General features: G+C 49.0%; 1 protein-coding gene across 2 annotated transcripts in view; it reads left to right on the top strand.

The window, feature by feature from the left end:
* Ppp1r16b (protein phosphatase 1, regulatory subunit 16B) overlaps nucleotides 1-25268 on the top strand; it is a 97193-nt gene that overhangs the window by 60762 nt on the left and 11163 nt on the right. For both annotated transcript variants that reach the window (XM_005392527.2, XM_005392529.2), the window contains exons 3-8: nucleotides 11560-11630; nucleotides 14451-14596; nucleotides 18594-18697; nucleotides 20476-20600; nucleotides 23625-23750; nucleotides 24657-24732. In XM_005392527.2, coding sequence (XP_005392584.1) covers nucleotides 11560-11630; nucleotides 14451-14596; nucleotides 18594-18697; nucleotides 20476-20600; nucleotides 23625-23750; nucleotides 24657-24732 — 648 coding nt within the window. The remainder of the gene's footprint in view (nucleotides 1-11559; nucleotides 11631-14450; nucleotides 14597-18593; nucleotides 18698-20475; nucleotides 20601-23624; nucleotides 23751-24656; nucleotides 24733-25268) is intronic.

Here is a 25268-nt window from a genome sequence, read left to right as displayed (position 1 = left end):
TTGTGACTTAATTTTCTTCCACCCCATAGACACTAGCTCCAAGCAACCACTGAAAGGATTTCTGCTGATGATCTTATTTTAAAGTATCTTTTTTTGATCAGCCTAAAACTGATTCCTCCCTATTTGCCCAGAATTCCATTCTGCATCAGAGTAATGGTGCCACCCCCACTTTCTTGGTGTTTGCATTTGCCTGTTTTATATTTACGCTTTCCTATATTTTTAGTCTCTGTGTTATTTTGTAAGCAACAGACAGTTGAATTTGTTTTCCTTTTGGCATCCAAATCTTTACTACTTTATAGGGTATGGGGGAGAAATGACTTCATTTATGCTTGTGGTAGATGTTTGGGTTTTTGGTCATTGTATTTCATGCTTTGTGACATTTATGTTTCTTTGTTATTTATTCCATTTTGTAACTTTAGTGAGTTGTTTATTTCCTCTCATCTTTTCCATAGGTAACAAGGAAAATACAAATCCAGACTTTAGGTTTTTTATGTGGTTACTTTTAAAATTTTCAGAAATCTTGTTTAATTTCCCCAGCCAGATAGATAGAAGCCTAGAGTGGGATTTGTTCATGTCCTGTGTAACACCGTACCAAAACAGAGTCCCAAGGCATAGCATCTTTGGAAAAGCCAGGTAGACAGGCAGAGAAGGGATGGGTGGTTGGGGGACAGCAAAGTGGGAACAGGGAAAACAGAGGGAGGAATCAAAATGGATAGTTGGGTGCTGGAAAAACTTCCCTTTCATAGGCAACTGGTTCATATATTGATAAGAATGTGTTTAGTTTTTCCGCTGGGGGTCTCTTGGTACTAATTATGTCTGAAACACCAGTTATACATGTAATCTGTCAGACTGGAATTGAGTTTTAACATCTGTTACCCAAATGAACTGGGGCAATTCCTCTATGTTGAATGGTTTGATTATTGTCCCTAAATCATAGAGTTATGGGGATTTCCTGGGATAAGACATGCAACATCTTAATACTGTGGAAAACACTCAATAAATATTAGATATTGTGGTGGCTGTGAAGCCAGTGCAATGTTTATATGTCTTCATCTCCTACCTGCAGGACTGGGGATATTTTTATCTATTACTTGCCTGGAGATATGAAATAATTGGGCTATTTTTTAAAAATCCGGAAGATAGGTAGAAAGATAAGTGGGATGAGAAACATGGGGTTAGAAGAGCAACAGGAAGTCAGAAAGAGGAGTGGAGAACATCTGGGGAGAGAGGAGAACTGGAATAAGAGCAGATACCTTGGAGAGTTCCCCAGCCCAGTTTCCACAGGCTGGGCTCTATGGGGCAGAAGGAGATCAGGTCTCTGGGCTGCAGGGCCACTGCAGAGGAGGTACCTGGAGGGTTCTGGAGACGGAAGCAGTGGCGAACAGGGACCTGGCACAGCTGGGACCTATAGGTTCCTGAATGGAGTGGGGAAGTTTCAGGATCATGTTTGGGGATTAGCCGTACTTTTGCCTGGGTCTCTGAGATTAAGGACCATGGGGGCAAGACGTCCATGGGGAGGGTAATGAAAAGGAAGGAGAGGGGAGGAAGAGGGAAGGGTGAACAGTCTGCAGCTTTGGTGAAGCCGTCCAACCCTACAGTGTCTACGTGTTCACTGAGTTAAGCGCAGTGCTCCCTCCCTTTGAGGAAATCTAGCACATACATGTATGTCCACTCACACATTAGCAAGCAATTCCTCACCCCACTCCTGCCCCCACGTTTCAGAATGACTGTAAATTTTTCAGAAGAATTAACTGCAAACTTACTTTGCACACTAACTTCCCTGAAATCTTTAGTTTTGCTTCTTAGAACAACAACAAATTTTTTTTTTTTTTAAATTTGTTCACTTGCTCAGTAAGTATGTATAGAGCACCTAACTCTAGATGCTGGGTACCCCACACAAGAAGACAGGCAAGATGTTCCTGCTTAGAGATTACATCCTAATGGGACCACAGCCATATTTCCTGCACACAACTGATACTACATGGGAGTTGTACATGCACAGAGGCATCTGGGTGAGCAGATGCAAATTCTCCAACCCCTTCTGCCGAGTAGAGCCACATATCCTAGGCATGGACTTCCAAGAAAGAGCATATCTTGTTCAAGTGATGCTGAGGGGATCAGAGATGTTAAGGGAGAAACTAAACTGGCCTCTTGATGCAAGCCAAGGGAGGAAAATTCTCTTTAAGACAGAAGAGTCTGTTGCCCAATTGGGAGCACTGTTGGCCAGTGTTAGAGCACCTCGAGAGAAGATGCTCTAGGGGCTGGGGATTTAGCTCAACTGCAAAGGGCCTGCCTGGCAAGCTCAAGGTCGTGAGTTTGATTCCTGGTACCAGAAGGAAAAAAAAAACACCAAAAAACGAAAAGATGCTCTAGCCGCTTCTGGGGTTTGGCAGAGGCCATGCAGGGAGGGCCCTTCCTCTCTTGTAGGCAGCAGATACTGACTGAAGGACTGAATAGCATTATAGTTACAAAAAGTTGGTGGTCCCAACCCTTTTTCCCCAGAGCTTTTAGCCTAGGAAAGACAGATGATCCATGTATGGCTACACTCCAGTGTTAAGTGTTCTCAGAACAGGACACAGAAAGTACACAAGAAGGGTACCTGGCCAGCCTGGGAGTCTTAGGAGAGGCTTTGCCACAGAGGCAGTGACACTTCAGCTGGGACCTAGGGCTGAATATGAATTAACTAGGTAAAGGGAAGTTTAGAAAGACAGAAGGAATCACATATGAAAAGGCCCAGAGGTGCACAGAGAAGGTGGGGCTTGGATGGTCCTGAAAGGGCTCCACCATGGTTAGGAGAGACAATGCCAGGAGAGATGTGTAGAGGTCAGATGCTGTAGGACCCAGAGTGGCCTGATTAGCCAGTGGCTTTCCCCTTTCCTTCCCCTCCCCATAAGAAATGATTGAGCACCTACTGTGTACTAGGCCCTTGATACTGTGGGTATAGTGATCAGGGGGTGGGAGACATTGTACCAACTTCACAGAAGTCCCGGGGTGGCATAGGCATAGGAGTGAGCTCCCAGCAAAATGCTCAAGGCCCAGCGTGGTGCTCCCTCCTCTTCTTTTTAAATTAATAATTCATGTACCATAAAATTTATCCTTTTAAAAGTGGGCAGTTCTGCAGTTTTTAGTACAAGATCTTTTACAAGGTTATACAGCCATCACCACTGCCTAATTCCAGAATATTTCCATCATCTCCAGACCAGAGGAAACCCTGGACTTAATAGCAGTTTCTCTTCATTCTGCCTTTCTCACTATCCTCCCTCCCCAGACCCTGGCAAGCAATCTGTTTTCTGTTTCTATGGATCTGCTTATTTTGGACATTTCACGTAAATGGGATCAGATATATGAGGCCTTATTTTTTTGGTCTGGCGTCTTTCCTTTAGCATAGCTTTCAAAGTTCATCCATATTGTAGCAGGTGTTAGTGCTTCATTCCATTTTATGGCAGAATGATATTCCACTGCATGGTATTTTGTTCATTCATTGGGTGATGGACATTCGGGTTCTTTGCACTTTGGTCTTATGGATAATGCTGCAGCCGACCTAAGTTTGTGAGTAGACACATGCACACGTTCCTCTTGTGCATACACCTAGGAGTGGAGCTGCTGGGTCATGTGGTAACTTTGTGTTTACCCCTGAGGAACTGCAAGACTGTTTGCAAAGCAGCTGCACCATTTTCTACTACCAGTAGCAATATATGAAGGTTCCTCCTTCCCCATGTCCTCGACAAAGCTTGTTACTATCTGCCCCTCGTCTTGAATGGGCCCTCAAGTGAGACTACCTGGTGCAGAAGAAGGGCTGGTTCTTGAGGCCCAAACCTGGGGATATGACCCTGAGGGAAGCCCACCTCAGCCCGCCTCTTCCTGGGCCAGCCCTCCACCCTCGCTGAGTCATCACCCAGTGTCCTGGATGAACTGCCTGGCAAAGGGGCGGGCTGCACTCATCACTGCACAAGCTACCATTAGATTTGACTGAGTTTCTGCACCCAGCCTCAGGCTGCTGGGCTTCCCTTGAAGCAGTTATTTCTGGCTATTTCTGCTCCAGGGAGGAGCAGTGGTGGGTGGAAAGGTTGAATTGTTCAGTGGGGTGATTTTGGAAGCACAGTGCATCCAGCACAACTTTGACTTGGGGGAAGAAAATGCTGCTTTTTCAGGGTGCTGGGCTGAGGGCTGGGCCCATTTCAACCCTGACAGCACCTCGAGGAGGGGAAGTAGGGTTAGTGTGGGCTGGATTTTTCCATGAAGGAAGTGCAACCCTCGTGGGGGATGTGTGGCAGCTGGAGGCAGGCCAGGAGGGTGCTTGGCATCAGGTGGGCACGAGGGTGTGCCTAAGATAGAGATGCTGTCGAAAACAAACAAAGGGAGTATAGCATCTTAGGCCCAGAGCTGCCACTTGTTTGCCGTATGACCTCGGGCTACATGTCACTCTTCCTCGGGGCCTCATTTACAAACTAATATCAAGGCTGCTGCAGTGACTGCTCTGATACTGTCTTCTCTGTCGGGTGACATTCGAGAGCACTAAACTCTGTCAGCAACAGTGTTGACTTTTTGTTTTACTTTTGGCCATCTTTCTGTGCCTTCCTTTTGGCCACACTTTAGCCAAGTGGTTAAGCATAATCTTTGGAGCCAGGGTTAAAAATCCCAGGCCTACCATTGCCAGGCATGTGCCCTTGGGCAAAGCAGTTCCCGTGTCCAAATCTGAGCATTACTTTCCTAGCTGTAAATTGTGCAATAATAGGAGGTCATTAGTTAACGGTACTGGATCTGGAGCATTTCAAAACTGGATGGTGCTTAACTAATGCAATGCCTGGCACACAGTCAGTGCTGCTTGTAGAAAGAACATCTAAAGGCACAGGGCAGAGGGAGTGTGGACTGCAATCTGGGGCCAGAGGCAAGTGATGGGTGCCCAGTGCCCCACCTGGGAGAAGACCGGAACGGGGTGGGGCTGAAGATTCCTATGGTCAACTCCGGGTCTAACCACACTGACGCGGGATGTTTAGGGTGCATTGCTCATTCCTGTAAAATCATAATCTTTGCTTTTCATTGCATGAGCCCCACTCTTTGTAATGCCCAGTGTCTGCAAGAAGACATTAGGGTCCACGGCTTCAGGCACAGGTAGCCCCTTGGACAATGAAATAGGTGCAAATGCAGAATCACAAGGTGCTGTGGGAAGAGTGACTGGGGAGACTCGGCTGAGATTGGGGTGATCAGGGAAGTCTTCCCAAAGGAAGGACATTTTGGGTGGAACCTGAAAGATGAAGAGGAGTTTGTTGGTCCAAGATAGGAAAGCCTGGGGATCTGGGAGCTCAGTTATTGTTTTGTTTTAGGAAACAAAAGAAGCTGATTTGTCTGGATCTGTGAGCAATCCAGACAGGCAGGTAGGATCTGAGCTGAGAGGGGGTTGGCAGGGGACAGAGAGGAGGCCAGGCGGTGCCCTGGAGGCAGTGGGAGGATGAGGCCTCTTTGCTGGGCACTGGGCAGGGAAGGAAGGGCACTGAGAAGGGAGGAGGGCCTGGTGGTCGGTGCCCTGTGAGCATAACCACTGGCAGCAGCTTGGTCCCAGGGTGTGCCTGGGAGGTATACATTGCCCAGGGCCCACTCCAGCAGGCAGACCCCTCTGTCTCCCTGTGCCCATTCCACCAGGGCTAAAGCAGGAACCATACCTGTGTTGCATGTCACCCACCTGCTTGAGGTCAGACAGCTCGCTCCGTGGGACCGGGTAGGTCAGATGCCGGAGTAAACACAGGCCTGTCTGCGGCAATTCCTCCCCGCAGAGGCAGCCGCCACCAGCTTCCTGCCGAGAGGGGCTGGTGCAGCCTTGCACGATGCAGCTGGAGATGGAAGGAGCAGATGGCCCTGTTGGCCCAGATTCCTGCCGGATTGCCAGGGAGGTGTGGGTGGAGTGGCAGTCTGTGCCAGGAGCAGGATGCCCAAGTGAGGAGGCCAGGAGCCACCTCTTGGCCGTCTAGATGGGGTTCTGCCTAGGGATGGGCATGGGGAGCGCTGCCTGTGGCCTCACTGTGGTCCTTGAAACAGCCTGTGTCTGAGCTCCCAGAGGGACTGCCTGGGTGACCGGCTGGAGAGCTCTTGGGAGCTGCAGGGTAGCAATTGTGGTAGCCTCATGCCCAGCACCACAGCCAGGGTGGGCCAGGCAGAGCTTAGCGATTGTTTTCTATTTTTAGTTTCTTTATTAATGATGATAGTAGCTCTTGGATATTGCCTTAATCCTTACAGCAAGGGAGACACTATTGCGATCCCCACTCTACAGATGAGGACACGGCATAGACAGGAGGAATAACTTGCCGAAAGCCGCAGCTAAACTGATACATGAGAATAAATGGGCCCCTCTGATAAGCTGACAGCCATGCCTTAGGAGCTGGGGCTTTGGGGACAGGGAGCAGATCTAAGAAGGGGCAGTCAGGATAAGCGGTGGGCATTCCTGGCTGGAGAGGAGGGCGTGTCTCTCTTGTTTTTGTCCTTCCTGTGCCCTGGCCAAACCTTAGACCCCAGGCCAGCTTCCACCATTGCTCAGCGTTCGCAGAGAGCAAGAGGTGAGCCTGACAAGGTAGGGAGAGGGGTTGATCAGGCTGTACACTGCAGTAACTGCAGCTGTTTTTTGTTTTTTGGTTTTTTTTTTGAGCTTTCAGAATGCAGTTTAAAGGAGTGGGGGGAAAGAGCTTGAGAAAGTAGCAAAGTCCAGCCAGAGGTGTGAATCACACCTCCTAGAGGGGGCACCACCCTTCTTTAGGGCCACCTCAAAGAAGGCTGGCCATGCCCCACACCAAGGCCATGCCTGACCCTAGTCCACCAAAGGGAACGAAAACCTCAGGTCCTAGCTGGGGCCCCCACCTTGTGGTCCACTGTGATCCTGGTGTCACGGGGTCCTGGCCTCTACCTGGCACCGGCTGTGCCAAGGTCACAGGCTCTCTGAGCCCCACCTGCTCCTCTCAGAAATGGCAGTGCTGTGCCCAGGGACAGGGTCGAGGGTGCCTTGCAGGTCACCATACCCCACTGTCCTGGTCATTGCTTCTCAGCTGCCCACCACAGTGGGGTCCCCAGGGTGCCAGGGCAGTCCATTCACATAGACTCTGATGAGAACCATGTCCCTTGTGCCAGGCGGTAGCCCTGTAAGGCGGGATCAAACCAGACAGGACCTTAAAGATCATGGGTCTGTAAAGCTTTCTGTAAATGGGCCAGATAGTAAATATTCCAGGCTATGCAGGCCATACAGCCTGTGCTGTAGGGTGAAGGCAGTTGTGGGCGATATGTAAGTGAATGAGTGTGCATATGTTCAGTAAAACTTTATTCACTGAAATAGGTTGCCTGACAGATTTGGCCCATGCGCCAGTTCGCCAGTCCCAATGAAGTCCACAGAAGGATGCTGAACTCCATCTTGAGAGCAATGTGGAGCCATGAAAGGGTTTTCAGCAAGAGTAAAGAGAGGCTGGTTGACATTTTTGTCCTGGAAGATCTGTGTCCCCTCTATCCCTTACCAGGTACCAAGATTTCTTCTGTCCTCTTTGTGGACTCTGGCGCCCTGCTCTCTGTAAGCCAGGGGCCCCAGGGCCTCTGTTGTCCTGGTGGTCTCAGAGCAGAGGCTGCTACCACGCATTTCCCCTTTTCCTCCTTCCCTTGCTAGCTCTCATCTCAGATCTGGACCCTTATCAGGGCTGCATACATGCTAGTTCCCATCCCTAGTCTCAGGGGAGGATGAGAGCAATCCACTGGGAAGTATCCCAGGCTTGCAAATTAGAAAACTGTGGTCCCAAATTCCAGCTCCTCCATTTGGCCATATGTGCCTTGAACTATACCTTCCAGACTCTCCGTGTCCACTCCTGCACTGACCTGATGCATAGGAAAGGCACAGTAAGAAGACTATTGCTAGGAGCAACCTTTTTCTTGCTGGACCCCAGAGGTAGGAAAGCCTGGTCATGTGCTACATGGTAGGGACTTTGCTCCAGTGAGCTGGGCCTACAGCCAGGCTCTGGCCTCCCCGCTAGAGCAGGGAAGTATAACTGTTGAGGCGGCCTTGGCTCATGAATATTAAGGGTTTCTTAGAGAAGAGGGTGATTTGTCCCACTTCTTGTGCTGAAAATAACTGCCCAACATCAGAGTAATTACATGGCTTGGGCTCCATGTAACAGAGATCACCCCAATAATTGCTGTGCACAAACACTGCTTTTGGCAGCTGGTGCTTATTTTCTGCCTCAAAGAGAGTCTTAACAGGAAGCCTTTCCACTACCCACCCTGTGCAACGTGCACCCTTACTTCATGGGAGCAGAGCGTTTCTGGATAGGATCATAATGGCTACTTCTACTCCCCCAAAGGCCATCTGTTGGGATCAGGCTACCCCCTGGCCCATGGACAGGCCAGGTCTGGTGATTGATGGTTTTGGCATAATCTCCTAACATAGCTCTGCATCTAGGACCAGCTACTAGGTCACCCACATTGCGTATGACAGACCTGTGGACAATGCTCTATCTATTGATGGAGTCTTGTGGAGTTGGCCCCAGAGGGGTGGTCTGTGTCCCTCAGAGATGGAGAGGCTGTGTCTTTGAACTGAGACAGGGAATTGCCAGTTGGGCCAAAGTTCTGGAAAAGTTCTTGAGGACTTACTGTGTGCCAGGCCTTAGGGGCACAGTCATAAATACCAGAAGAGGAGATAGGCTATAAATTAGGGACATTAGAGACAGAGCTATAAGTACCAGATTGTGACCCTACCTTCTTGTGGCTTAGTGGTCAGTGGGCAGACAGACCCAAAGCTCATAATCATCCACACAGTTATGTGATTATAATTGTGATAACGCTGTAGATGATATGAATAGAAGGTATGAGTATGGGGGAATTTGAGCTGAAACTAAAGCTAAGGAACGAAGCAGATTTGTGTGTGTGCATGTGTATATGTATGTGCATGCATGTATGTTAGAGATGGGTACATAGATGATAGTGGTTGGCTGGATGAGTGGATGGATGGGTGGTGGGTGAATGCATGGATGGACAGCTGATCGAGTGCTCCAGGCAATAGTGGGCTATCCAAAAAGCTTAGAGGTCAGAGGAAGTGTGGTGACTACGGCTGACAGAAAACTTGCACAAAATATTTTCAGTCTAGAAAGTGAGACTGGAGAGCAGGCAGATAGGCTCCCTGTGTATGGTTGAGAAAACTGTGTATTGCCCATGTGTAGGAGGTGCTAGTCTTACAGAGCTCAGTATGGATGCCACGTCCCCTACTGTACAGGATGGTGAGCTGCAGGCAGGAATCACATCATGCAAGATCTGGTATGCCCTGATGAGGGACATTATACCCCAAGCAATGGGGAACCAGGGAAAGGTATTAGCAGTTTGTGATGGGTTAATTTCCATTTTAATGCCCTATAGCAACACTGTCCAGCAGAAATTTTTGTGGAGATAGAAATGTTCTATTTCTGTGCTTTCCAATATGGTAGCCACATTGAGCACAGAGTGACTGAGAGACTGGATTTTGAGTGTTTATTAGCCACCATAGCCAGAGGTAGCTTATGGCTCATATTGGAGCGTGTAGGCCTTCTAAAGGGTCTGTCTCATACTAGAAGACCAAGTTCTGTCTCTCCTGACCACCAGCAGCAATGTGTCTTGGGCAAGTCTCCTGGAGGCAGCACACTGGCTGGGTAGGGCCCTGCCTCTTCTTTGCATGGCAGCAAGCACTCTGAGAATGAGGCTCCGTGTCACAGGGGTTAGTACACGTCCATCCCTCTTCTTTGCATGGCAGCCCAGGATACAGTTGGGGCTGGGGCTTGGAACCTGAGATACTGACCATGGAGCTGGGGAGCTCTCCCCCGACCCCCACCGCCCCTGAAACCCTGTGGGATCCCCCACCCCTCATCAGTGTCTTTTCCCTGGCACCGTGGGGTTGCTGGCTGGCTTTTGTCCAGCAGTGGGTGGCCTTCTCCCTGCCCTTCCCTCCTAATGTCTTTCCTACCACAGGTGCACAGGGATGAGGAAAGTCTTGGGCACTGCATGAGCCATGGTGCAGAGACAGTGTCCACCATGGGCATCTGGGAGTATGGATTTGGCTCCTGTTTCGGAGGAAGCCAGGTTGGCAGGGCAGACAGGAGGCTGACAGGAGCTGGGAGGGGCCCAGACCCAACTGCTCTCCATTTGCAGGGCACAGGCCTCCAGCCCAGCTGCATCAGCATTGTGACCTGAGGGCATCACTCACACACAAGCCAGCCTGCGGATCCAAGTTCATCTGCTGGCCCCACAGGCAGCTGACCCTGTTCACCCCTGTGGCCTAGAGGTGCACTTTCCAGTTACCTGCCCAGGTCATCCTTGGGACTCTGAATCCAGGCAGGACCTTGGTTAAGCCCTGCAGGACAGGGAGAGTAGCTGGGGCCCTGAGGGGGAGCAATGTTAGCTCTATGCACGAGTTACCCTGGGGAGAGCACAGCTGGAGACTGGCCAGAGGTGGCCTTTAGGAAGCTCAGGGCCAGAGCAAGGACAAGGCCACTGCCAAGGGTGGAGAGGAGCCTGTGGGGCAGCACTGGGGTTCAGGAGAGAACTAGGGCCCGAGTGGGGACAAGAGAGGGGAGGAAGGTCACAGTGGTGGGGGAGAGGGCTTGTCCTATGGGAAGGTGTCATTGGAGCTCACTGGCTTTTCTCAGCCTCAGGTCCCGCTCACCTAATCCCTGAACTAACACCTCTCTCTCCCTCCCTCCTTCCCTCCCTCCCTCCTTCCTTCTCTTCCTTTCCTTCTCCTCCTCCTTCTCCTTCTCCTCCTCCTTCTCTTCTTCCTTCTCCTCCTCCTTCTCTTCTTCCTTCTCCTCCTCCTTCTTCTCCTCCTTCTTCTCCTCCTCCTCCTCCTTCTCTTCCTCCTTCTCCTTCTCCTTCTCCCTTTCCCTTTCCCTGTCCCTCTCCCTCTCCCTCTCCCTCTCCCTCTCCTTCTCCTTCTCTCTCTCTCTCTCTCTCTCTCTCTCCCCTCTCCTCCACCCCCCAGGGCTAAGCAGGGCCAAGAAAGGGGCATTTGACCTCAAGGGTGAGCCACCATCTGCAGAGACCTGCAGTATTATAAAGACAGTCACAGCTGCCATAGCCAGAGTCTCCTGGGAAGCTGGTGCCGGGCACTGTGCTGAGCCCCAGGTGGGGCTTATGTCGCTTCTGCCTTAGGACCCTTTGTTCGATAGGATCAAGCATCAGCCTCATGTGGCAGATAAGAAAACTGGCACTGAGAGGGAACTGGCTGGAGCACACTGCACAGCCACTGAGAATGGGGTCACTGGACTCAAGGGGGTAGATCTGAAGGACTAGACAGTGCCCTCTCTGGACAGCCAGTGTAACCCCTGAGGTCAGGGCGTGGCACAGGCACTTGTCAGTCTTACCCATGAGACAGCAGGCGGTGACATCTGCTTCTTGGAAATCCTGGCCCAAAGAACCTATGTGCCTCAGTTTCTTCATCTGTAAAGTGGGGAAGGTGTTATGGCTTACCTCAGAGGTCATTATCAAGACTAAGCAAGAACGCTCGTGCCAGGGCCTCGCGTGATACATCCCCCTTGTGTGACAGTGTCTCACTCCTGTCCCCTCCCGTTACAGTGCGCTACTTCCTGAAGAATAAGGTCAGCCCTGATCTGTGCAATGAGGATGGACTCACAGCCTTGCACCAGGTAAGCCAGGTTCACCGGGGGAGGCCCCTCTCATCCTGCTCCTCACCTGGACAGGTGCCCAGAACCCTTAGGGTAGAGGGAAGGGGGGTCACAGGTGGCCCATCTGAAAGGTTCTTGTCTGCTTCAGGGTCACCAGTGTCTCATACACACATGTCCGTGGAGCCTCTGTGTACACATACGCATACACACATGTGTGCAGAGCAGGTTCTGAGGACAGGGGACTTTGTAAACTGTATCCTCATGCCCAGCAAAGCAAGTCTGTTTGGAGCTTGACATCTGACAAGCATATTCACACCCATCAGGACATCCCATTCACCCCGGTGACAAAGGTGATTAATGCAAAGGTCACAGGTCCAAGAACCATGGCCGTGAGCCATGCACCGTCATAACACATATCCTCCCTAGGGCAGCGTGATGGTCCCACCCTCCCCGGCTGGGGACAGGCTGTTCTGGCTGTCCCCTCTTGTGTACATCATTCCTCCTCCTCTGCAGCCTCCTAAGTGCCCCCAGCATTCACTCTGGTCCTTTTAGCCACAGGGATGTTCAAACCTAAAACCTCGAGTTTATACAAAGCTCTGGTGTCTTCTCACACTGCTAGGGGCAGGTGGATTCGCCCTGCCCACCACCGCCACTGCCATAGGAAGCATCTCACCGAGGGCCTGCAGGCTCCTGTTAGTTCCCTATTGAGCACGTACTGCCATGTTCTCTGCTGGGGATGGGACCCAGAAGTGAGTTAGACAGTGTCCCTGCTCTCAGAGTTCATGGTGTGCTGTGATCACAGTGTATAAATAAAAGAGGCAATGCAGTGTGGCCAGGGTTCATACGGAGGTAAGCAGAGAGCTCTGCAGCTTGAAGCTGAGAGATGAGGAACAGCCTCAAAGGGGAACTGAGAAACGCTTCCAAGAGGAAGGGCATCTGAGCTGGGTCTTGAAGCATGAGGAGGAGTTTGCCATTTAGAAAGGAAGAAGAACATTCAAAGCAGAGCAGACAGCATGAAAGAGGCATGACAAAGGGCATCAGCCTTTCAAGCCTGGAGTCTGGGGGGTCGATCATGGCATCATCAGTATGCCAGGAGCCCCAGGGAAACAGCAGGAGGTGAGACTGGGAAGACTGAGAACAGGGCCTCTGGATTCAGACCTCCTCATGAGTTAGGATCTGTAAAAGGATTTTCATCTTTACTTTAATCCATTTCTTACTGTGTGACTCTAAACCCTGGCCTCGCTGAGCCACTTTCCCCATCTATAAAGTGGGAATAAGAGGATCCTCTCAGCCCTGCTCTAAGGATTAAGTACAGCAAGGCATGGCCAAAGCTTAGTAAGGTGCCCAGTGTGAGGGGGCCCTCAAAAGCCTTGGCTTTTCTTCATGACAACATGACATGAGCTGTAGTTTCAGGGGCTGTTTTGTCAGCATTAGTGTCACTACAGCTGCAGTACAGCCTGGGGGACTGGAGCACGTGAGGCTCCTCTTCCCTCGGGCCCAGGCGTGTGGATCAGCTCCTCTGCCTTCCCGGTCTGCAAACCGAGAGCAACGTGATTAATGACTGAGGAAGCACTCTCTGGATGCAAGTGGAGAGGAAGGCAGGCAGAGAAGATGAGGCCTCACCTAGGGTAGTAGGGATGAGGGGAGGGATTTAGGAAATGGAGCTACAGCAAGAAGAGTCAACTGAATGCCAGGTGCCATTCCCCATCTCAGCCAGTGCAGGGCCTGCCTGCCTCTCCAAGGGTGTCCTTGCACCGCCCCCACCACCACCTTGCTGAGCTGCCCTGCCCAGACTCTGCAGCTCTCCACCTGAGCCTTCCACTCCTCCTCCATCTCTCCTGCAGCCTCTAAGGGTGATCTCCAAGAGGATTGGGTCTCTTCCAATCCCGGGACCCCAGAGTTCTTTAGACCGACAACCTGGAGACTCTCCCGTTCTACCCTGGCCTGTTGCCTTTGGTGCCCCCTGGTGGCCGTGTCATGCGTGGTTCTCTGGTCGCCTGAGGCAGCGCCTGCCCCACAGGGTCGCACTTCTCCTGCCTGTCCAAAGCGATACCTTCAGACCTGGCCACCTGAAGACTGGCTGACTCAGAAAGAACACGAGTCTCTGGCACCATCTGTGCAAACGGCTGCTCCCTTCCCACATGTCCTTCTGGCTTCAAGCCCTGGCTCACTGGGAATGGGGTGGGGGCTGTGGTGCCTTCATCCCACACCCATGCCTATGCTTATGCCCTCTTGCAACCAGGGACTCACACAGGTGTCCCTGCTCCTTCTGCTGGCTCCAGTCTCTTCTCCCCGTCCTTACAATGTTTTCTGTAGGCCAGGCCACTGCCATCTCTTAACTAGATGACCTCAACTCAGCTTCTCCTGCTGTGGGTGTGTACGCACGCACACACGCACGCACACACCCAATCTGTTCTCCACTTGGAACGAGCAGAGTGATTTTAAAAACAAGTCTTGAGTGTGCTGCTTTTTGGAGGATAGCTCTCCAGTGACTCCCGCTGCGCCAAAGACCGAGCCAGTGTCCTCAGAATAATTTTCCACTCTTGGTCCTGGAATTTGGGTGCTCCCGGACCCCTGGGTTCTTTCTGGAGCTTACCCACCTGTGGTCACTGCTCTGTGCAGGCGGGAACACATGTGTGCTGTCTCCTAGCAGGGACAGTATCGGGATCCCCCGAGAACCTGTGGCTGGATTCTTGCGGGGAGTCTTATTTGGGGTCTTCTCCAGGGTGTATATTCCTGAGTCAGAGGTTTCTTCTCTGGGCTTCTTGCGGGGATCGGGGCATGTCCTCATTATGGCCTGGGGCCCTGCCTGGGCTCACTCCGCCTCTCTGTCCCTCCCAGTGTTGCATTGACAACTTTGAGGAGATCGTTAAGCTGCTTCTCTCCCATGGTGCGAATGTGAACGCCAAGGACAACGAGCTGTGGACGCCCTTGCATGCTGCAGCCACCTGCGGCCACATCAACCTGGTGAAGATCCTCGTCCAGTAGTACGTGCCTGCTCACCCCCAGCACTGCCTCCCGCTGCCACTGCCCCTGCTCCTGCCCTCCCCAAGCCCACTCCTTTTTCTCCCTTCTCTCCTCCCTCCTTCCCTCCCTCCCATTCTTCCCTCTCTCATCATTTCTTTTCTCATTGTCACTCTGAGTTTCTGTTTACGCTTGTCACTCTCTCAAAATCTTCCCGTGTGCCTCTTTCTCTCTCTTGCAATCCTCCTGCCTCAGCTTCCTGAGCAGCTGAGATTATAAGCATGGGCCACCATACCCAGCCCAGTTTTTTTTTTTATTGTGGGAAATATATATGTATATTTTTATAACAAAATTTATATAAGTTTTACAGTCTTAACCATGCTTAAGCACACAATTCAGTGGTGCTACGTATATTGTCATTCTTGTGTGGCCATTACCACCATCCATCCCAAGAACTCTTCATCTTGTAAAACCAAAACTCTGTAGCTGTTGAAGAGTAAATCCTCCCATTCCTCGTCTACACCCTGTCTCTGGCAATCATAATGCTGCTTTCTGTCTTTATGAATTTAACTGCTCTAAGCACCTCATTTGAGTGGAATGGTGTAGAGTTGGTATTTTTGTGACTGACTTATTTTACTTAGCATAATGTCTTCAAGTTATCCATGTTATAGTGCATGTCAGAATTTTCTCCCCTTTTTAAGGCTGATTAATATTTCATGTGTGTATGTCATTTTTCCATTGTGTGTGCCCCATGTTTTGCTTACCCACTTATCTATCGATGGACACTTGAGTTGGTTCCATGTTTTAGCTATTGTGGATAATGCTGCCCTGAACATGGCTTTCCATATCATCTCTTAGTGTCTCTGCTTTAGTTCTTTTAAGGTATAATCCAGAAGTACAGTTGCTGGATCATGTGATACTTGTATTTATTTATTTATTTATTTTTTGAGAGCTGCTATGCTGTTTTCCATGGTGGCTCTTCTGTCTTACACACCTGCTGGAATTGCCCAAGAGTTTCCTTTTCTTTACATCCTCACCGACACTTGTTATTTTCTGAGATTTTTTTTTGTTTGCTTGATTGTAGTCTACCTAATGGATTTTCTATACACTATGTATTGTCTTCTAGCCATTGCATTGTCTTGGCATCCCATTGAAATCCATTTAATATAGGTTCAAGAGTTCATTTTTGGGTGGATTCTGTCCCATTCTATTGGTCTATATGACTGCCTTTATGCCAGTACAACACTTTTTTTTTGAGATAGGGTCTCTCTATGTAGTCCAGGGTGGCCTTGAACTCATGGTAACACTCCTGCCTCAGTCTCCCAAGTGCTGGAATTACAAGCATGCACCACCATACCCAGCAGTACAATACTCTTTTAACTACGGTAGCTTTGTAAGTTTTGAAATCAGGAAGTGTGAATCCTCCAGCTTTGTTCTTTTTCAGGATTATTGTGGTTGTTTGTGGCCCCTTGAGATCTCATATGAATTTTAGGATAGGTTTCCTATTTTGCCAAAAAAAAAAAAATCATTGAAACTTTGATAGGGATTACATTAAATCTGTAAATGGCTTTGTGGAATATTGAAATCCTGATTGTATTTAATCTTCCGATCCATGAACATGGGATGTCTTTCCATTTGTTTCTGTCTTTTATTTCTTTCAAAAAAATTCTTTCGGAAATGGTTTGCAGTTTTTACTGTACAAGTTTTTCATTTCCTTGGTTAATTAGTTCCTAAGTATTTAGAATATACACACATATATATACACAGGTACACACACACACACACACACACATGTATGTATGTGTGCTTATTTACTTCACAATACTAGAACTCAGGGTCTTTGCACTGAACTATATTCCTTGCCTTTTTATTTTGAGACAGGGTCTTGCTAAGTCATTAAGTTGCCCGAGCTAAGCTTCAACTTAGAATCCTCTTGCATTTGCTTCCCAGAGTGCTAGAATTACAAGTTCATGCCATCTTGCCTGGCTCCAAGTATTTACTCTTTTGATGGAATTGTTTTCTTAATTTCCTTTTTGGACTTTTTTATTGTTAATGTATAGAAAAACAGCTGACTTTTTGGAGGGGATTGTTTGAGACAGGGTCTCGGCGTGTAGTTCAGGATGGCCTTGACCTCACTATGTAGCCTAGGCTGGGCTTGAACACACAGCGATCCTCCTGCCTCAATCTCCCAAGTGCTGGAACTACAGATGTGTGCCCCCACACACCCAGGCTTGTATCATTGTTCTTCAAGGATATAGGTGTGAATTTTTTTTCTTGTAGTGTTTTTTTGCCTGGCCTTTATATCAAGATATCATTCTCTTTTTATCTCTTTCTCCACAATCCTATCTTCATCTGTGCTATTGCATTTGTTGTTGCTGTTTTTCTTTGTTTTTATGTGTTGTTGCTGCTTATATGTTGTTGTATGTTTACTTCTTTAAAAAAAATCAAGTGTGCTTCCTTGGTCTTAACCCAAATCCTCTCCACATGCTTTTCTTTAAGGCAAAGACCATAAACTTCCCAGAACTCTTGCTAGACTTTTTGAATTCTATAAACACACAGAAAAGGCAGTTTTCAATTTCTTCTGTATTCAGTTGAATCCAGCTAATAATTGGTTGGCGTCCGAGCTGGGCTGGGCCCTGTGTTGCGCAGTGGGCACACATGAGGATGCAGAAGTCCTAGGGAGCCAGGTGAGAACTCAGAGCAGAGACAGAGCAGCAATACCAGTGACTCGGTGTCCCCAGGAACCAAAGAGAACAGCAAGTGCAAGGAGTCAGGGGGAATGGCTGAGAGCGGGTGACCTTTTCCAGGTGTAGGCAGAGTAACAGGAGCTCATCGGGTGGCTCTAAGAGGCAGGGATTAAGAGAACAGTACTGCTGGCCTGGCTCAGAGAGGTAGATTAGCTTCTAAGGGCACACAGGAGCTCACAGAGGTCATAACAGAGGACTGTCAGGCCAGAGGCCAGTATGGCAGCCGATGGCTATGCCTTATGAGGCGGCAGGAGCATCAGGTAGCCCCTGCTGATCAGCAGCAGTGTCCAGACAAAGGGAGTGGTGCTGGCCTGGCCAGTGGCTCCCTAATGCTAATCAGCACCAGAATCACCTGTGGGATACGATTAAACTGTATATTCCCAGGCCCTACTCCAGAGACTGCTTCAGGCAGGCAAACAATCCCCTCCAAAAAGTCAACTGTTTTTCTATACATTAACAATAAAAAGAGCCCAGAAAGGAAATTAAGAGGGCAGAAGCGGCCAGAGCAACCTTAGCCAAGAAGCTGTGCTTTATTTCAGTGGTCCCCAGGTATTTCTGCTGCGGGACACCCATGGCCGAGCTTGGGCATCACTGGCCCAAAGGGAACATTCTCCTAGGGAGCTCCAAGTCTCTGTTCTGCCCCTGTCCTGGGCAGCTTTTGGGTGCGGACTTGGGGGAAGACGTGTCTACATACAGATGAAGATTGATGGGGGATGTGGAGTGAAAAGAGCTGACACAACCTAGGTTTGAGTCCTGACTATCCCAAACCCGAGTGGTGACTTTGAACATGTGACAGAGCCTGTTTGAGTCTTTGTGTCCTCTTGAATGAGATGAGACCAGTACTACCACCCATGGGGACTGTTGTGAGGCCTAAATAAAGTGACGTGTGTCAACGGCTTAGTGCTGGTTTATCTCCCGGTAGGTGTCTGTAGAGCAGTGCTGCTGCTGTTTATATTACCTTTATTATTGTCCCCAGGGAGGACTTTAACATCTGGCCCTCACTTCCCACCTGCTGCTTCACAGAGCAGGAAGCTGAGGAGATCTTCTGGGATGCCTCTTGCGGGGCTTCTGATGTGCGGACCCAGGATACTGAAGCCACCGAGCTGCTGGGCTGAGCAGTGGGCATAGCTGGGCGTTACTCTCCTGGGTGCACCACAGTGGGGTCGTGGGTGCTGGAGTGTGTGGTGAGGCTGAGGGAGAAGCCAGAGGGCAGAGGCAGGCCGAACAACCTTAGCCACCCTCCCTGGCCCTCACCCTGATCCTCTCTCTGCAGTGGGGCCGACTTGCTCGCTGTGAACTCTGATGGGAACATGCCATATGACCTCTGCGAGGATGAGCCCACCCTGGATGTCATCGAGACCTGTATGGCGTATCAGGGTAAGGGCGGGCAGCCTGCTTTGAAGTGGGCTTAGCATGGGATTGCAGTGTCACGTAAATGAATGCAGTGAGTGTCACATTGGCGGGCTACGTGCCTCCCTGCCTGGTACTCAGCCCCCATAAATGGGACAGGACCACATTATTGTCATTATCTGTGCGATGAACGAGATGAGGACATGAAAGGACCCTGGAGAACATCTATGCAGAAGGGCGTATTGTTTTCATCTCTGTCACCCACACATGCAGGCGGCCTCAGCTGGCCTAGTCTCCTCTTCGTCAGCTGTGACAATTCAATTCAGTAAACACGCACCATAAAGATATATCCCCATTTGGGAAAATAGTAAAAAGTCAAGAACATTCTCCAGTGCTGCTCTGTGCCAGGCACCAAGCTGACTGCCAGAGGCCCAGATAAACAAGATATGAGCTGTTCTCAGCTCAAAACGAGGTTCAGAGAGGAAATAAACATAGCAGTGAGAGGCCCGCCTGCCTCCGTATCTCACAGCCATGCCTATGAAGTGCCTCCTTCTAAATAGGTCTCAAGTTCAGGCCTTCAGCTGTACCCTGAGGTCCTACTCTGGCCCATGCGTTGTGTCCCCCTCCCCACCAAGATTGCTGTGATCACTGCCAATTGGTCTCCTTGTCTCCTGGCACCTAAGCTTTTCCTATTCATTTCTGTTGAGGTTCTTAACAATTTTGGGCTGATCTGGTAAATCTATGGACCTCTTATCAGGATGTTTTCAGTATAGTTATAAAATGCTAGGAGCTGGCTGTGGTGGAGCACACCGACAATCCCAGCTCTCAGGAGGCTGAGGCAGGAGGATCACTGTGAGTTCGATGCCAGCCTTGGCTACATAATGAGTTCAAGGCAAGCCTGAACTGCATAGTGAGACCCTATCTCAAACAAACAAACAAACAAACAAACACACAAACATCTATCAAAATATGTTTAAATATATTAGAAACTGAATTGTCATGAAATAATAAGATAACATAAAATGAAACCATCTAGAGATTCTGTTAGTGATACACTTCCAGGCATTGCTAATGCCACTGTAGGTTTTGCTTATATTCTAGTGGTGGGAAACACTAAATTTTATTTAGTGTCAAAATAAACATGTACTGTTGCATTGTTTTTCTCCTTTCAAGTTTATAAATCTTCCCTAAATTCTATCCAAGGATACTCGATCTAATGGATCTTTTTATAGAGCATATCACCCTCTCCTTAAATACCATTAGTAGCTGCCAGTAACAGCTACAGTTTGTAGCCAGGGATTCAGGTTATAAAATGTCTTTCTGGGCTCCTCTACCTCAATCTACTCAACTCTCCATTTGAAAGTAATATGTCCATTTAGTTCATAATTTCCACAACAAAAATGCATTGGTATTATGCCTGGTTCTGCAAATCTAACCACGGAGCAGCCAAAGGAAACACAGAGAGACTGTGAGGATAGCCAGCAGATGCCAGCTGGGGAGGAGATTCGAGCCATTTGAGAAGCTGGAGATAGGTAGGCAGCTAGGTGGGGCTTCCAGGTGGAAGAGCAGCAGGCTAATAATAACCAAGATTAACACAAGGCCTACTGGGTGGCAGGCAGGATTGCCCCTCAGTCTGTGGCTCAATGCATGGAGCTGGTGTTTATCAGGACTCAGGGACAATGACCTAGGTCCTCCTTGGCTGGCAGACCCTGGGAGCAGGAGCTGTGCCTCCTCTATCTGTTGTTCTCTCTCCTCTTGGGACTTAGGCCTGAGAATGCTGAACAAATCCTCTCTTCCCACTGCAGGTATCACCCAAGAGAAAATTAACGAGATGCGGGCTGCTCCTGAGCAGCAGATGATCACGGACATCCACTGTATGATTGCAGCAGGCCAGGACCTTGACTGGATAGATGCCCAGGGTGCCACACTGGTGAGGAGAGGGGACAGGCCGGTTGAGCTGGGGGCAGGTACCAAAACCAAGACCAGCGGGGTTGAAGTGGAGCAGGCCCTGGTGGGGGCCAGGCCTGTACAGTTAGGGCTTCTCTGTGACCTTGGACCTCCTCCAGATCCCTTTTGGGCCAGGGCCACCCCTGGAACATAGAAGGTTGGTGGAATAAGGTTCAATCTTTTTGAAGCCCTGGCTGCTCTCACCTGAGGCTGGGAGTCAAGACCCCGGCATGGAGCCTTGGCTCTCTTGGTCATCTCTTCCATCTCCAAGATCATGCCCATCTTGGATGTCATTTCCCCTTCTTCCAGTGATGTCTTCCCTCAGGAACTGATGCCACTATTTACCCCATCATCCATGCCATCTGGATTTGCAATGTCCTTTCCCTTGCCTGGTGTCCTTTCTCCCACCCCTATTGTCTTGCCTCATCATCTCTTCTTGATATTGCTTCAACAGCCTTCCCCCTGAGTTCCCTGACTTCAGAGTTCATTTATCCATCCATCCATCCATCCATCCATCCATCCATCCATCCATCCATCCAGTTAACCTATAGTCATATGTAAACATCTCCTTTATACCACATACTTTATTGGATTCCAGAGACAGAACAGTAGAGGCTTCTTCCTTCATTCTTCCTTAAATCTGCCTGGTTAACTCCACTCGTTTGCAGCCCAAGTGTCAGTGATTTGGAGAAACCTCTCTGGCATTGCCTCCTAGGTTCTCCTAGCACACTGCAACTCAGTATAGGGCAGCGTCTACTGCAGTCTTTACACTGAAAACAGGAGTGCAGTAAGCTTGAAAGCCCACTCTTTGAAGCTGGATGCTACCTTGGGCTTAGGCTCCATGCTGGTCAGTGGTTCCAGGGCCTCAGGCTCAGCATACATTGCATAGCAGTCCCACGCTCTTTACCATCCTCAGGACTGACCTTGTGGCCCACGTACAGTAACAGGGCTCCCCTCTCCTGGCTCCTGAGCTCTGACCTATGCTTTTTGCCCATTTGTATTTTCTGGGTCCCTACTTGGGTCGCCTATTCAGCTCAGCTTTAAGAATGGGGTCAGGAAACTGGGCATGATGATACATGTCTGTAATCCTAGGCCCCTGGGTGGCTGAGGCAGGAGGATCTCTAAGTCAAGCCCTGCCTAGGCAATTTAGCAGCTTAGTGAGACCCAATTTAGAAAAAAAAAATCAGAAATGGCTGGGGATGTAGCTCAATGCAAAGGCCCTGGGTTCAATCCTTAGGACTGCAAAAATAAAGGAGGAATTTGGGGGTGAAACTAAATGCTGCTGGCCTCCAGGTACTCACCCACTTGGCCCAAGCGCGTATGTAGGTCTCAGATCTTCCTATAAACTGGAGAACACCTGGAGATAGGAGTGAATCCCTCCCAGGCCTGTTTGAGGGTTACATGTGTTTGTGCATGTAGGTGTTCAGCAGAGTCTCTAAACAGTAGATGTTAGCAATCACCACTATTATTACTAACAATGTCACTGTCCCACTCTAGATTTTTTTCCCCAGCCAGATACTAAGATCCTGTGGTTTGCTGGCCAGATAGAGGTTATGCTTCAAGACCGGCAAGCATCAGACGTCTAAAAGCAGATCATTATACTAATTTCCTGTGCTATTGTGCCATACCCTAGATTTATTCTTTTTTTTGGTACCAGGAATCAAATTCATGACCTCAGGCTTGCCAGGCAAGTGCTTATGCCACTGAGCTATATCCCCGGCCCCTCTTAGATTTATTCTTAAAAGTTAAAAAGAAAAAGGAAAATCTTCACTTGCTAGAACCCTGCTGCAATCTTCCCTCAGACGAGGGAACATTTCTGTGTCCTGCTAGGTCACTTCTTGAGGCCATGCCTTCTCTGGCTCACTGACTCTGCTGTCCCGGACCTTAAACACCCTGAGTTCTCTGGCTCTCCCAGCCAGTCTCCCACGACCTCTGGACTCTCACTTCTGCCTTCTACTGTGGCTGGGCAGTTTATTTCTCTGCCTCACCGCCCTTTTCCACTTTTGTTCATTTTCATGGTGTACTTTGTCATCAAGTAGGGGTCTAGAAGAGTGTGAATCACTTACTGAATGTTCATCCTGTACCAAGCACTGTATATTTTTTGACAATTAAACAAGTGGGAAAACTGAAGTCTGCTGGGTGTTGGCTATGGCTTGTGCTAGGTACAGGAGTTGGGACTTTGGCATGGAGCTTTCTGTTATTGGATGTACCGGTTATCTATTGCTACATAACAAAATACCCTCACAATGTAGCATCTTCATAACAGATAGTGTCTCAAATAGTTTCTATGGGTCAGGGCAGTGGCCCTACTCAGCCGAGTGTCTCTGACTTGGCATCTCCCATGAGGCTGAGGTGAAGATGTTGGTTGGGACCACCGTCTCATCTGAAGTCTTGACCTAAGCCAGAGGGTCCCCTCCGAGGTGTCTCCCTTCATGCTTGGCAAGGTAGTGCTGGCAGTTGGCTGGAGGCCTCAGTTTTTTGCCTCCTGAGGACCTCTCTTTAGGGCTGCTTGAGGGTCCTCACAACATGATGGCTGCCTCCTCCTAGACTGGTTGACCCAAGAGAGCATAAGTAGAAGCAGCAACACCTTTTGAGTGCTAGCCTTGGAAATCACACACTTTATACTCTCTTGTTTGTTAGAAGTCAGTCACTCAGTTTGGTCTATATTTAAGAGGAGAGCATTAAGCTCTACCTTTTAAGGAAAGACATGTCAAATAATTAGTAGACATATTTTTAGACTGCCGTATTAGACATCTGGGACCCCCTTCATCAGGCTCAGCACACAGTAGGGGAGGCACAGGGGAGAAGAGCTCACCTCTCTGCCTTCCTTCTGGCTGATATTTCAAAGTTAGTAATTCTCTGTGTCGTAGCTGGTGTTTACACTTCGTTCTCTTTCATTCTGCTGGCCCCAGGGATGCTCTGGGATTTGGGTATGGGTGAGGGATCTCCTGCCTCCAAGTGTGAAGTCAGCCCTCTAGGAAATGCTCACTTTTCCCCTCTGTTTCAGCTGCACATAGCTGGAGCCAACGGATACCTGCGGGCAGCTGAGCTCCTCCTGGACCATGGAGTGCGTGTGGATGTGAAGGACTGGGATGGCTGGGAGCCCCTGCATGCTGCTGCCTTCTGGGGACAGGTAGTTCACACCCCTAGGCCTGCAAGAGAGGCTAGCACAGGGTCAACCTACTGTCACCAAGCCCTTGGGCTGGCAGTTGATTCAAAAGAACATAAAACCCACTTAAGCTACTGACCATGATGAAAATGTAGGATATGAAAAGGCTTGGGGAGTTTGCAAAAATGTTTTACAAGTTGTGTCTTAAAGGGATGATAATCAAATTTGCCAAATTAGAAATTACCCAGCATTTCTGCTGTGAGAAGTTTCTCCATTTGTTTCCTATATATAATTACAGCTTACACAGTCCCCCTCGTAGACACCTGGCAGCTCTAGAACCACAGCCAACTTCTTCTTAGCCCCCTTGGTGAGCCCTATGCACACTGGAGGTGTCAAGCCCATTGCATCTTTCAGAATTCCCCCATGGCTCTATGGTGCAAGATACTCCCTGGGAGCCGATTTTGGCCCACCACTCTTTTTTTTTTTTTTTTTTTTTCCAGTACTGGGAATCGAACTCACAACCTTGTGCTTGCCAGTCGGGCACTGTGCCACTGACCTAAATCCCCAGCCCCTGGCTCACCATTCTTTAGTTCACATTCTAAGAGGCCTTGAGGCCAAGTCCAGTAGTTCATGTCTGTAATCCCAGCTACTTGCCTCCTAGCTGAGGCAGGAGGATCATGAATTCAAGGTCAACCTGGGCAGCATAGTAAGGATCTTGTCTCTAAACAGAACAAAACAACACAATAAACCTCCTGGGTCTGGGGATATAGCTTAGCAGTAGCATGTTTGCCAAGCATACATAAGGTCCTTGATTCAATCCCATGCATTCAAAACAAAACAAAATAAACAGCTGCTGGGACTTGGGCACTCTCTCTGCCTCCTAGGCTTTCTGAACCCTGGCTGAAGGAACATGGGCTTCTTGTGTTTCAGATGCAGATGGCAGAGCTGTTGGTGTCCCATGGGGCTAGTCTCAGTGCAAGGACATCCATGGATGAGATGCCAATAGGTAGGTTCTCTCACTCCTGTAATGATGTGCTTGCAGCACCATACCTGGTATATACATAGGCACTCATCAATCTTTTGCTAGGTGAAGGGTTAAGTAGATGCATATATGGCTGGATAGTGATGGACTGGTATGCAGATAGGTGGATGAATGAATGAATAAATTGATGGATGGTTGATTAGTGGATAGATGGATGAATGAATGGATAAGGACGGATGAGTGGATGGATGGATAGATAGAGTAGGTGAGTAGCTGTGATGATGGATGGATGGATAGATAAGTGGATTGGTGGGCAAAGGATGAACCTGTGGATGGATGGTCAGGTCAGTAGATAAGTGGATAGAAGAATGAAGACACTAGGTAGATGGAATGGTGAGGTTGTGAGATTTCTCAACCTCTGCATAATTTCTTGCTTAGGCTACATGGATGGGGTACCCACTTGTTTCACTTTATGCTTTTTATTTTATTCATTTTTAATTTTTGTTAGTACATGTTTGCAGTACATAATGATTATATTCATCGGGAGTTGTACATGTACA

Source organism: Chinchilla lanigera, unplaced genomic scaffold (assembly GCF_000276665.1).
Source record: "Chinchilla lanigera isolate Chin_1 unplaced genomic scaffold, ChiLan1.0 scaffold00044, whole genome shotgun sequence".
Lineage (NCBI taxonomy): Eukaryota > Metazoa > Chordata > Mammalia > Rodentia > Chinchillidae > Chinchilla > Chinchilla lanigera.
The sequence above is the reverse complement of the archived record's forward strand: the minus strand, read 5'-3'. Positions and strand labels throughout refer to the sequence as shown.